General features: G+C 41.6%; 1 protein-coding gene across 3 annotated transcripts; it reads left to right on the top strand.

The window, feature by feature from the left end:
• The first annotated feature begins 3085 nt into the window (after positions 1-3085).
• On the top strand, positions 3086-6972 carry LOC128738650 (probable ATP-dependent RNA helicase DDX17). Of its 3 annotated transcripts, none has more exons than XR_008412125.1 (5): positions 3086-3229; positions 3297-4411; positions 4476-4535; positions 5013-5655; positions 5844-5925. XR_008412125.1 is itself a non-coding variant. In XM_053833954.1 (5 exons), the coding sequence occupies exons 1-5, from the start codon at positions 3213-3215 to the stop codon at positions 6633-6635; spliced, it is 1929 nt and encodes a 642-aa protein (XP_053689929.1). In that variant the 5' UTR covers positions 3086-3212; the 3' UTR covers positions 6636-6972. The 3 variants fall into 3 exon arrangements, 2 of the variants coding, with proteins under 2 accessions (XP_053689929.1, XP_053689930.1); XM_053833954.1 differs by lacking the exon at positions 5013-5655 and adding an exon at positions 6130-6972 and having other exon boundaries at positions 5844-6074; XM_053833955.1 differs by lacking the exon at positions 5844-5925 and having other exon boundaries at positions 5013-5799.
• The last annotated feature ends 6319 nt before the right edge of the window (positions 6973-13291 follow it).

The following is a 13291-nucleotide window of genomic DNA, read 5'->3' as shown; positions in this document are numbered from 1 at the left end:
AAATCAAAGTCGAATTCGGTGCTGTCGTGGTCGCTACTGTATCCAAAATAAGGCCAAACACATTTCTGGACACGAAAGGATTACTAGTGCTTTGATTGCTGCGCTGAAGCATGGCAGTCAAAATTCGTTCAAAGAGCGCAACAATCCAACAATGCATATTCTGGCGTGTAATTTACTGACCCGAGGTTATAGCGATAAAAACAGTGGTCGGAAACTTTGGTTCGTGCTTACAAAGACGATGTGATGAACGATCGTATTAGAGTTGATTATGAGAATTGCGCCCCGTTTACCGACAATTGCGTGGATGATTTCGGAACGAAGATTCCACCGAAGTGGATGTCGAAACAGGAGCTCAGTACGTTGGACCCGAGTACCGGAAACAATTTTGTTTCCATCGATGATAAGCATTCAACCGATAGTGGCAAGCACCTGATTGCTCAACTCGTAACTTCTTGAAGATTCCCTCGCTGGCTTGCGATATACCGGAGCTACGTTGCTATCCTGTTGACTTTTATTCTGATAATGTAACCGGTCATAATGCGAAAGATAATGAAGTTCTATCTAACCTGGTTAGATGAGACTTAGAACTAAGCCGTTGATTAATATTTTTATGATTTGTCTCAAAATGAGCAACTGTAAGAAGAAAAAAAATCCTAACTATAATAATGAAATATATTGACATTCAAATAAAAAATAAATATATAAATAAAAAATCTGACAATAGAATAAATTTGAAACTTTGATTTTTGTTAGCTATTTTCTCTAAAAATCCCATCGAGAAAAGGTGATGTTTAACAACATTACTGAAAGATTTTGAGGGATCTTCGTGTTCCCTTAATAATGTATATGCTATTGCGGTTGCTGCGCCGAAAGGATTGCGACTGCTGAGCTTCTGTCTAACTGGTCAACAACGATGCCACCGATGATGGCACGCACCATGATTCAGCTCTTCCGGTATTTTTTACGTCCTCGTAATCACTGCGGAGCATTTCCAAGTGACACCATACACCCTCCCTCAGTGATCCAGTATCGATGTTTCGCTTTGAATGCTAAAACGACAAACAGCAATGGCAATGACTACGTTAAGCTGACATTTCATAGAATTACACTTACCGCCTTACCGTATTCACTTAGGTTTCGAGAACGGTCTTCCGAAGTGGTTCCTGCTCGTAGTAACTGCTAGTAGTGACGTGGTCCGGAACGCGACCAACAAACTCCTCCATTGCCGGTATTCTGTACGAAAGCTGGTTTATCTTACCATGGTTAGGTAAAAGTGCAACGGCGAGCCTCCGATAAAGTTATTAAACTGCAGGTTGTCAATGCACTTTCATTGAAGAATGCTCTATACCGCATCCTTCTATTAAATATACATGATTACTTGCATAAAAACAATTTTTACCACTAGCAAAAAAAATCAGCGCACAAGCAAAAATAAAATAGTTCTCTGGCGGAATAAACCAGCTACGAACGGGACAGAAACACAACACAAACGCGAAGAACAACAACATATCAGAGAAGTTTTTGACAGATGGTGTTGCAAAATTTGCATTCACTGCAAATGGATGCAAAGCGATATTTGCAGTGATTGCAGTATTTGCAGTGAATATATTTAATATAATTCTAGTGAGACGCCCCTAGTCAGTAGCACACTTTTCATCACAGTTTTGAAGGTTGCACTTTATAACTGTGCAGTCCAATTGAGTGCGAAGAGCGCAATATTTCTGGAAGGATTGTGTTTATATGAGGCTCATGATAATCATATGGAATTTTATATGGAAATTTACTATTAGTTATGTGCAGAATATTTTGAGTGTAGTTACTACCCAAGTAACCAAGAGTTCGAATAATGGTGTCTAACAAGGGTTAAACAGCTTTATGTATATCAATCTATAACTTTCTAAGCAGCGTCACTTTTAAGTAATTAACCGAACTTTCAAGCTGTCTTGGGTTCACTGCATAGAACGCTAAGCAGCTTCGAAATAAACTGTCAAAAACTAAGAAAAAACAAATTTAGCAGCACTTTTATGTTCTATTTTTATACTTCTACCTAACTTCTATATTCGTTGCATTTGCCTGCTGTTGGGTTTGAACCCGGGTGCTCCGCGTTGTAAACCTATCCAGCTTTTTACGAGCCATAATGGCGGACGTGTTCGTAATATTTGAACAGCATTTTTGACATTTCCCTAATACATCGCACGTTTTCTTTCCGCGCGTTCACGGTAAAACTAAAGGAATGTACGGAAAGAAAACGTGCGATGTATTTGAGATATGTCAAAAATGCTGTTCAAATATTACGAACACGCCCGCCATTATGGCTCGTAAAAAGCTGGATACCGATCCACTGCGTCACCTTTGTCGTATACAAGCGATGTGAATTTTGCCAATGAGTTGTTAAGTAAAAGTTCGATTTAGAACTTGCAGCAGCTTTATGCAGCGCGAGTTAATTATAGAACATAAAGTTTGGAACCAGGCAATTAACTGTAGTAGTGAGATACCGACAGCATATGCTACACAACACAATAATGAAGAGCATTACATTCTAATTTATATTTGTAATTAGAAATGTGCGAGGATTAAATTTATTCAAGTGAAATAAAAATTAATCTCCAATAGTTTCAGGTTCTGCTGGTTTGATCACCAGAAATATAAACAAAAAAGCAACACGCAGAACTTGTTAGCAACTAAAGTTACTTCAGAACTTCATGTAGCATCCTAATAGCTTTGAAGTATCTATGAAGTACTCGCAGCACTTCTTAAAGCATTTAGTTCCACATATACTTGATATACACTACTAATCAGCGTGAAAGTTCCACGGAACTGAATCTGAACTAATTATGAACTTTCGAGTTCGCGTGTCAAGTAATATTCGAACTTTTGGTTGCTTGGGTAATATCAAATCCTAAAAAAATTCAAAACGTGGACATTAATTTCTTCACATTTGGCATCTCTGCAAAATACACTCCATTTACGTAGGAACGTATTGAAAATGGTAAGGGACAGATTTTTTTTTGACATTTTTCTTCACAGAAATTACTTATGAAAAAGAGTATATTGATGATCGTGGTGGTTTAAAATTTGCATCGAAAAAAATTTAATCGCTTTTGCTTAAAAGATACTTTTCGTTGACAAAATAACCTTTCTGCGTGCTTCTGTACTAATTAGCATCAGTTGGCAATTTTACTGACGCAGAAAAAGTACATTTTCTTACAAATATGAGACGACGAGGAGGGTAAGTATTTCGCAGCCATATTTATGGCTTACTTTTAACCGCAGACTGAATGGAAAAATTGTTTCAGTTATCGTCGTAGTCGAAGCCGTAGTCCACGCCGTGGCGGAGGAGGTTCAACCAAACGCTATGAAGTAGGGAAAGGTCAACTGTTGAAACCGGTGAACTGGAGTCATTACAAATTAGATTCGGTGGTGAGACCTTCGTTTCGTTCTAAATTAAATTATCGACGTTCCGAGCGTGAAATCAATGAGTGGAGAAAATCAAATGAAATCACTATTAAGGGTCGTGATGTTCCGGATCCTGTATATGGTTTTGAGGAAGTCGGCTTTCCTGCAGAAATCGCTGATGAATTGCGATTTTCAGGATTTACCGTTCCGACCCCAATTCAGTCGCAGGGTTGGCCAATTGCTCTTTCCGGACGGGACATGGTTGGCATTGCAAAAACCGGATCAGGCAAGACACTCTCATACTTACTGCCTGCAATGATTCATATCGATCAGCAGTCGCGGTTGCGTCGAGGAGACGGTCCGATTGCGCTGATATTGGCCCCTACGCGCGAGCTGGCGCAACAAATAAAGCAGGTAACCGACGATTTCGGGCGAGCTATGAAAATAAAAAATACTTGTTTGTTCGGCGGCGGCGGAAAGAAACAGCAAGGTTATGATTTGGAACGTGGCGTTGAAATAGTGATTGCCACTCCGGGGCGGTTGATAGATTTTCTATCATCCGATCATACAAATCTTCGCAGATGCTCGTATTTGGTTTTGGATGAGGCCGATCGGATGTTGGACATGGGCTTTGAGCCGCAGATTCGAACAATCATCGAACAAATTCGACCGGATCATCAGACACTCATGTGGTCGGCCACTTGGCCGGATGCAGTTGCCCGATTGGTCAAGGATTATCTCAAGGACTATATTCAGATCAATGTTGGATCCTTGAAATTAGCAGCCAATCACAATATTTTACAGATCATTGATGTATGTCAAGAATTTGAGAAAGAAACAAAATTGAGCATTCTTCTTCGAGAAATAATGGCTGAAAAAGAGTGTAAAACAATTATATTCATTGAGACAAAGAAGCGGGTCGATGATATTACCCGTAAAGTAACACGTGACGGCTGGCCCGCTATGTGCATTCACGGTGACAAGTCACAGAAGGATAGAGACTATACTTTGAACTGTAAGTTTGAAGGAAAAACTTAGCATCATGAAAATACCTTCCATTGTTATTATTTCAATTACAGCTTTCCGTTCTGGTAAGACCCCAATTTTAATTGCCACTGATGTTGCTGCTCGTGGATTGGGTAAGTTATTGAGACCGTTACCTACACTATTATTGCATGAGTTGTCAAAACTATCAAATGAAAAACATCGGTTAGTCAGATCTGATATTTGCTCCTACATTTTCCAATTGTATAATTTAATAGTATATTATCTTCAAAACGTTATGGGTTTACCGGGATAGGAGTAATTGAATAGGGAATTGCAGGGTATCATCAAATGCATTTAAATAATGAAGACAAACGTGTCAAAGACAACTATATTGTAATACAATTACTATACCTACTAAAAACGTACTGCAAGAAAGTGTGCTTACAATCTGGTCAAATTGTTTAACAAATTGCATTTAATGATACTCTGCTTTCGTATTCTTCGTTCAACGTGCCAATAACTAAACTAGCAAGATCTTATTCGCCAACATTTTTTTAAAAATTTCCTATCAGCAGCAGCGTTATAACTAGTTCCGTAAATAAAACCAGCCATCTATTCTATTCTTCCAGAGGCACACAAACATTGCTCTGCCCTGTTAAGAATGTTTAGCAAAGAAGTTGCGAAATAAGAGCGACCTGCTTTGCTCGGAAAAACAGAACAGACCCAAGTCACAAGTGTATGTGTGTGTGCCTCTCCCTTTGGTACCATTGGCGGCGGTGGTGGTGCAGGACTTGCGTGTGGCGAGATGAAGCTTGCTGGCGAAACACGGCGCGCCTGCATGCACGCACGCATTACTGCACGAGCCTTCTCGATCGCTGTGAAATCCACGCTGCTTGGTTCGGCACGCGGCACAAGGCGGTGGTATCCGGGATCGGCCTGGATGCAACACTGCCTCGGGCCACCATCTCCATCTACTCTACCACTACTACTACTACCACTACTACCTCCACTGACTGACAATTCTCCCATTTGTCTGGTCGGCTAGGCATCGCTCACTGCTCACCAAGCCGGTTGGTGTTTGACGGTGTGTCGTCCGGTGCTCACAGCCGCTCAACCCCTCTTCTACGCAAGTCCGATGGCCGGTGTACCCGGTCATTTGGCATCAGTTAGAAGGGCGGCGGTGGTGGAACTTACCACTAACTGTCGCCGGATCACTATCGGACCGCAAGCCTCTACGGTGACGTTTGGTGGTTCCTGGTCTGGTGCGAACAGGTCAGCCGTCAAACATCGCTAGCGTATGAGAGAACACTCAGGATAAGCAAAAATGTTTTGATTGTTTGTTTGTTTTCTTTCATAGGAATAAGTAAAACTAGGGTTCATAAGATACCTGTTATTAAGCCAAAGTTACAGAACACTGTGTGATATAATTTTACATCTTTCGTTTATGGCCACTATTGCAGATGTAGACGATGTAAAATTCGTCATTAATTATGATTATCCAACCACATCTGAGGATTACATCCATCGCATTGGACGCACCGGGCGTTCTAACAATACAGGAACGGCATATACATTTTTCACACCCAATAATGTCGGAAGAGCTCGTGAACTTGTTGCTGTATTGAAGGAGGCTAAACAGGTCATTAATCCGAAGTTGCTGGATATGGCAAATAGTCGCATGAGAGGAAAAGGTATTTTCGGTTTTGAACACGCCAAAAGGCAATAAATATATGAGCGTATTTTCAGATAATCGTAACCATGTAAACTCACGATATCCGCGAGAGCGCCGTTCGCGAACACCTGATCGCCGTGGTACCTTTAGGCGCCGTTCATATTCTCGTTCACGTACCCGTTCACGTTCCCGATCCCGATCCGTATCGCCAAGATTTTCTAAACGTGACGTTTATCGTCCGGTCAAACGCAGCCGATCTCGCAGTCGCAGCGAAATGAGCAACCGTAGTGACAATCGCAAGAGAAATGCACGCAGGATCAGTCGCTCGGGTAGTCGTACTCCCGTACGCAGAGGCGGAAGCGGCGCCGGTACCGGTGGCGTGGCCAACAGAAAGCGCAATGGAAGAAGCAGATCCCCAACTCCACGGAAGCATCGTAGCCGTACTCGCAGTCGTAGTCGCAGTCGTAGCCGCAGTCGCACCCGCAGCCGCAGCTATAGCCGTAGCCGGAGCCGCAGTCGTGAAGGAAGATTCCGTTCGGTAAAAAATGGCGACAATGGTTCAAATTATGTCAAATATTAATATGAACTATGGAAAAGTATTTTACTATATTCATATAAATGTCAAACGTAATGTTTCAAAATAATCAACACATGGCAGTAGAACAATCTCCAAATTACCGTCGAACAATGTACTTCCTCAGCTTTAGGCATCGAGTTAAACTTCTACGTTTAATTACTAGGTATCTGACAACATCTGAAGAATAAATTTATTTTATTATAATGATCTATGGAATTAGATCTTGATCAATTTTAGAGTATCAATCACATACGCACCTGTAAGTCGTAATGAATGTTGTCGCAAAAATGTCGGATTAATTTCTATTGTATTTTAAATATTACAATTAAATGATAATAAATATTTGAAGAAATAAAATGTACGACGTAATCTAAGCAAAAGGTATTTCCAGAACTCTTTTAAAAAGAATGCATTGTTGCTTTAGTTTTTTCCTCAAGTGTTTCAAATAATATCTAATGGGTTACCTACGAATGGCCGAATCACAACATGCCGAAGCACGAATGGCCAAACGTCTTATTCGGCCGAAAATATTCACTGCCTTTAACCTGTACAAACTACAAACATTGGGTACATGCTGTTCTTACTCGCTGCCGCTCGTTCGGATCTTTAGTAATCAGTAAATCTTGGAAAATGCTTGTACCTAAATAGAAGTGGTTTCTCAACGATTATGAGGACCGTGCTACTCGAGCCACTGATGCTGATACCATGAGGACAAAATTGTTACGCAAGAACAAGGAAGAAGAGATATACCTGGAGGCTCACGGCGAGACGGAGCTTTGCCAACGACATCCGCGGACTGTTGACAGGCATATAGACGGGCGGACATTGACCAATAAGTAAGTACCACCCTTGAAAAATTACGCATTTGTCCGCTATACAAAATCAAGGCGTTTTGCCTTTCTACTATATAAATATATAGTATAAAGGTATATAAATCACTTGGAAAACCGGAAATGGAAAGAAGGTCCTGCGGGCCGACTCAGTTTTGAAAACTGTGTGTGTGTGTGTGTGTGTGTGTGTGTGTGTGTGTGTGTGTGTGTGTGTGTGTGTGTGTGTGTGTGTGTGTGTGTGTGTGTGTGTGTGTGTGTGTGTGTGTGTGTGTGTGTGTGTGTGTGTGTGTGTGTGTGTGTGTGTGTGTGTGTGTGTGTGTGTGTGTGTGTGTGTGTGTGTGTGTGTGTGTGTGTGTGTGTGTGTGTGTGTGTGTGTGTGTGTGTGTGTGTGTGTGTGTGTGTGTGTGTGTGTGTGTGTGTGTGTGTGTGTGTGTGTGTGTGTGTGTGTGTGTGTGTGTGTGTGTGTGTGTGTGTGTGTGTGTGTGTGTGTGTGTGTGTGTGTGTGTGTGTGTGTGTGTGTGTGTGTGTGTGTGTGTGTGTGTGTGTGTGTGTGTGTGTGTGTGTGTGTGTGTGTGTGTGTGTGTGTGTGTGTGTGTGTGTGTGTGTGTGTGTGTGTGTGTGTGTGTGTGTGTGTGTGTGTGTGTGTGTGTGTGTGTGTGTGTGTGTGTGTGTGTGTGTGTGTGTGTGTGTGTGTGTGTGTGTGTGTGTGTGTGTGTGTGTGTGTGTGTGTGTGTGTGTGTGTGTGTGTGTGTGTGTGTGTGTGTGTGTGTGTGTGTGTGTGTGTGTGTGTGTGTGTGTGTGTGTGTGTGTGTGTGTGTGTGTGTGTGTGTGTATGTAACACTTTCAATCTCACTCACTTTTCGCGGAGATGGCTGGATCGATTTTAATGTTCTTAGTGTCAAATGAAAGGTCTAGGTGTCCCATAGGTCGCTATTGAATTTCATTTTTAATATGTTCCTACAAACACCGTGAGGATAAACTTAGGGAACTGTGATATACGGTACTGATAACACGTGAGGTGAACGGTTCGACAGTCAAACTAGAAACTGAATCTTTATTTTACTAATCAGAACACTGCCAGCAGCTGTTCTGTCAGGGTTGTACTCGAGGGTGGTCACCACAGTTCTCCCCCTTTTTGTTAAAACATTTACTTTACATTTGAAATTGGCCAAACTTCACTGCCAAAACTGTCGTACAATTCAGATTGCGGTTAAACTAAACTGCCGCGTATTATTTATAAAAAAACATTTGATAGTGGCGAAACTTCACTGCCACAAACTAAAAACACGATTTGATGTTTCATCAATAGTAAATAAAATCCGAATTTTTCTTTAAACACTGTGAACGTCGTAAACTCGACGGATGACGCTTTGATTTCGACGCTAAACTCGATTGCTTCGATGTATTGAAGCGACGTATTTTCCTCGGCTGTACACTGGAACTCGACGATGGATTCGATGGCTTCGATTGCGACCACTGCCGCGTAGATGGGCCTTCCTGGGGATCTACTTCCTCAGGTGGTAAACTTGTTGCTACACTTCCACCTCTCGAATCACAAACCTTGGGATGATCGTCAGTTCCTCGGTAAATAAACGAATCTGCTGCGAAACCGAGAAAATCGTCAGCATCGTCGTCAACGCCTTCATCGTCATCGTCACGTGCTCGTTTTCGGTTACTACTAATCTCCTCATCCCTCGCAAAAATCAAACCGTAACGATTCTTGCGGGTGCCAAACAGCTTCAGCTGATTGCGGTGCGCCAGATAAACCCGACCTCCGACGGAAACCTGAAATGTGTTTAAAGAAGCACGTTTTAGAAATTTAGCTTCTAACCATCGTCGAATGTCAGTTGGTCTAAAATTTTTATAATAAACTAGATCTCCTGGGCGCAACTTATCAATCCAGTCATACTTTGGGTGTTGTTTGGCTTTGTTACTATATACAGGTTTATTCATAGACTCTCTCTTCGTCAGATGATTTCTAAAACTATTCCTAGGATGGATCAAATCCAACAGCGTCTTGGGCTTAAAACTAAACAGCTTTTCAGAAGGAAACGAACTGTTATCCTCCAAACATGTGTTCCTGTAACCAAACAAAAAATATGACACCATATCTTCCATACTTAGCCTTGCCATCTCTGGATCCAACAGAAACTTTTTCAAACCTTCTTTTACCACTCTTACCATGCGCTCTGCTTGTCCATTGCTGGACGGGTTATACGGCGGGCTCTTCATAACCTTGATACCATGTGTCTGAAAAAAATCAATCAGTTCTTTAGAGCTAAACGGTGGTCCTCCGTCCGTAACAACTACGTCCGGTAACCCAAATCTAGCAAAAACGCTGATAAACTTCGACTTTACACTCCTGGCATCAGTACTCAACTTCAAGCCATTTGGAGAAACTGTCTACAATGACCAGGAAAACTTTCTTGTCGAAATAAAAGAAGTCCGCATGAATGCGGGCAAACGGTTTTGTGGTAGGAATCCAGTTAGAATGCGGAACTTGCTTTGGAATTGCATTCATCTGGCAGCACACTCTACAAGTTTTTACGAAATCTTCGATGTCAACACTCATGCCATGCCAGTAAACTGTCCTTCTGGCCATCTGCTTTATTTTGGTTATTCCTGAGTGATTTTTATGCAATAAACGCAGTACTTGCTTTTGTAAACTAGCAGGAATAACGACACGATCTTGGTACAATAAACAACCTTCAACTTCTTCCAGGTCTTGGTGTTGCGCATAAACATTGGCTAAACTGCGATCTAAATTCTGCGGCCAACCATGCTTCATGTAGTTAAAAATTTGCTGCAAAAACGAGTCTTTTCGTGATTCACTTGCAATCAACGCATGATCTAGCGGAAACTCATTGGATACATTTAAACTTTTTATAAATTCATTTTGCAAAGCAACGGGTACGTTTTCTGGAAGAGGGAATCTTGAGCAAAAATCAGCATTGCCCATTTTTGCTGACGGTCTGTAAACAATGTCAAAATCGTAGATACTCAGTTCCATTACACATCTCTGCAGACGCGTCACAAACAACGTATTTTTTCCTTCCTTTCCAAAAATACCAATCAACGGTTTATGATCTGTATACACAGTAAACTTCTTGCCAAAGAGAAACTTGTGAAACTTTTTTATGGTGCTAACAACTGCCAACGCTTCTAAATGTAAAATTGGGTAGGATTTTTGTGCATTTGTTAAACTGAAGGAAGCAAAACTAATAGGCCTCTCTTCATTCTTGATCTGATGAGCAATCACTCCACCCAACCCGTAGCTACATGCGTCTGTTACAACGACAACAGGTTTACTCGGATCATAAAACTCCAACAGTTTTGAACTCAACAATGCATGCTTACATTCCTCAAACACTCGGCTACATTCCGAGCTCCAGACAAACTTAACGTCTTTCTTTAGTAAACGATACAGACAGCTAAGGCGTGAGGACAAGTTGGGTATGAACTTCCCGTAGTAATTTACCAAACCCAAAAATGCCTTTAGCTCAGAAACATTGTTCGGAACTTTCGCTTTCCGAATCGTCTCGACCTTTTCCGGGCACGGCAACAAACCTCCGTCGCACAAAATGTGACCCAAGAATGGCAAACTTGAGACAAACCATTTGCATTTTTGCATATTAACTTTAATATTGGCATTAGAAAGACGCTCTAACACCAAATTAAGCTTTCGTACACAGTCTGAGTTGTCCTTGCCTGCTATCAAAACATCATCTAAGTAACAGTAAACTCCATCGATACCTTTCAAAACCTGATCCATGATCCGTTGAAATATAGCTGCACTTGAAGAAGCACCCTGTGGCAAACGATTATACGTAAACAAACCTTTGATCGTATTTATCACCATAATTTTCTTTGACCTGTTTGACAATAACAATTGTGTATACGCACCAGCCAGATCTAGAGAACAGAAAACCTTCGCGCCAGCCAAAGAGGCGAACAGATCTTGTGTGAGTGGTAGCGGATAAATATTAGGAACCAAAACTTTATTAATAGAAACTTTACAATCAATAACCATCCTAATGCTACCATCTTTTTTTACAACTTGAATTACCGGAGATGCCCATTCACTTGCATCTACTGGTGTTATGACGCCATCTTTTTCTAAGCTTTCGAGATGCTGTAAAACCTTATCTCGCAACCTGTATGGAATGTCATAAGCACGCTTAAACACCGGTTTATAATCTTTCAGAACAAGATCTGCCTCAAACCCTTTAATTGGCGTTGATAGAGATTTATCAAAAACATTGGCAAACTTACTCTGTAACTCAGAAACAATCTGGTCCGGGCAAACTACCAGTTGATTGATGCTGTTTCCAAACGCTCTCCTCCAGTCAGGAATAAACAAATCCAACCAATCTCGTCCAAGCAAAGGAGTGAAGTCACTACCGCTCCTCAAAACAACTAGCTCAACAGTTTTCCTCTGTCCGTTAAACTCAACACGGACTGTAATTTGTCCTTCCACCTTCAAACGACTACCGTTAATCACTGCCAATTTCTTGTCGCAAGTTTCCAAAGGAATATGGTCAAATTCTCCCTCGTACATCTCCAAACTGATGACGGAAACTGCAGCACCACAATCGACCTCCATTCTTAACCGCAAGCCGTCAACGTAAACGTTACGGAAACACGGTTCGTTGATTTTATTGACTGACGAAATCATCATACAGTCTGTAGCCGCAGATCAAGTCTTTCGGATTATTGGGAACAGTATTCGCGATGAGTAGTTTGGAGGTAAGTATATTTGACCGAAAGAAGTAGCGAAAAGATACACCGGTGTGATCTGCTATGCAATATATTTGTTACTAAGCTGCCGACTGCTGAGTGCAGTGGGCTTTTATCGATCGATATGCGAGGAGAAAAGCTACCTGAGTAATTAATCGATTCGGTTCTGATAATAATTAATTGAGACGGGAAAGCTGATTTTATGCATTCGTGCAGTTGGTCGTCCCTAAATTACGATATGCTTTAACATACCGGCCTCCGTTAAAAAGGCGTCTTTTTAACCAATTTTATCTCTTCATTAACCCTTCTGTTGCTACTAGCTACTAATCCATGTCTCCTTCACTTAATTAAACTGTAACTTATTCTAATATAATTTCTTATGGTTTCTTCTTGGTTTATATATATGTTAATATTTTCTTCGTTCACTATTTTCAGCCTTGCGGGTTTCATAAGTTGCGTTTGACGATGTCTACGAATATGTCCCACGGTTAATTGCTCCTCGGTCTGTTTCGATTTTCGGGTTTCATAGGGTCGTTCCTGTCCGCTATGCGTGCGTCGGTTTTCTCAGTGAGGTACCACACACTCTTGGTTGCCTTCTGGATGTGATGCATGCGTTCGGATATTTCTGCCAGGTTCACTAGGGAAAAGCCTGTCGTTCCTCCGATTATCCTTGTTGGTCGCACCGAAGACTGCCGTAACATGCTGGAACAAACATAGGCGGCTTTTTTAATCAATAAATGAGAATAGAAACAACACTTAACTGGAATGGAGGCTACCGGCCTCCACGGGTCCATTCCGGACGATGATCGTTGGCATCTAGCTACTGAGCGTACTAGTGCTTAGGCGATTTGGAAGTCATCCTTCAGGGTTCCGGTGCGTAGAATCAGTCAACAGGTAACAGCGGTTGCTCTTCATCCGCTCGGCGAAGGTTCCACAGGATGACATCGTCGCAGCGCATTATGGAGGAAAAAAAAATCATTGAGTTTTTTTGCGAGTTCATTAAAATATATAGACTTACAAGGATGGGAGGCCAGATGGCCTCCCATGTTGCGCAGTGGAATACACTGCGATCGTTGGAAGGATGGATCCTTC

Source organism: Sabethes cyaneus, chromosome 2 (genome assembly GCF_943734655.1).
Source record: "Sabethes cyaneus chromosome 2, idSabCyanKW18_F2, whole genome shotgun sequence".
Lineage (NCBI taxonomy): Eukaryota > Metazoa > Arthropoda > Insecta > Diptera > Culicidae > Sabethes > Sabethes cyaneus.
Note: the sequence above shows the minus strand (reverse complement) of the source record. Positions and strands in the feature narration are given on the sequence as shown.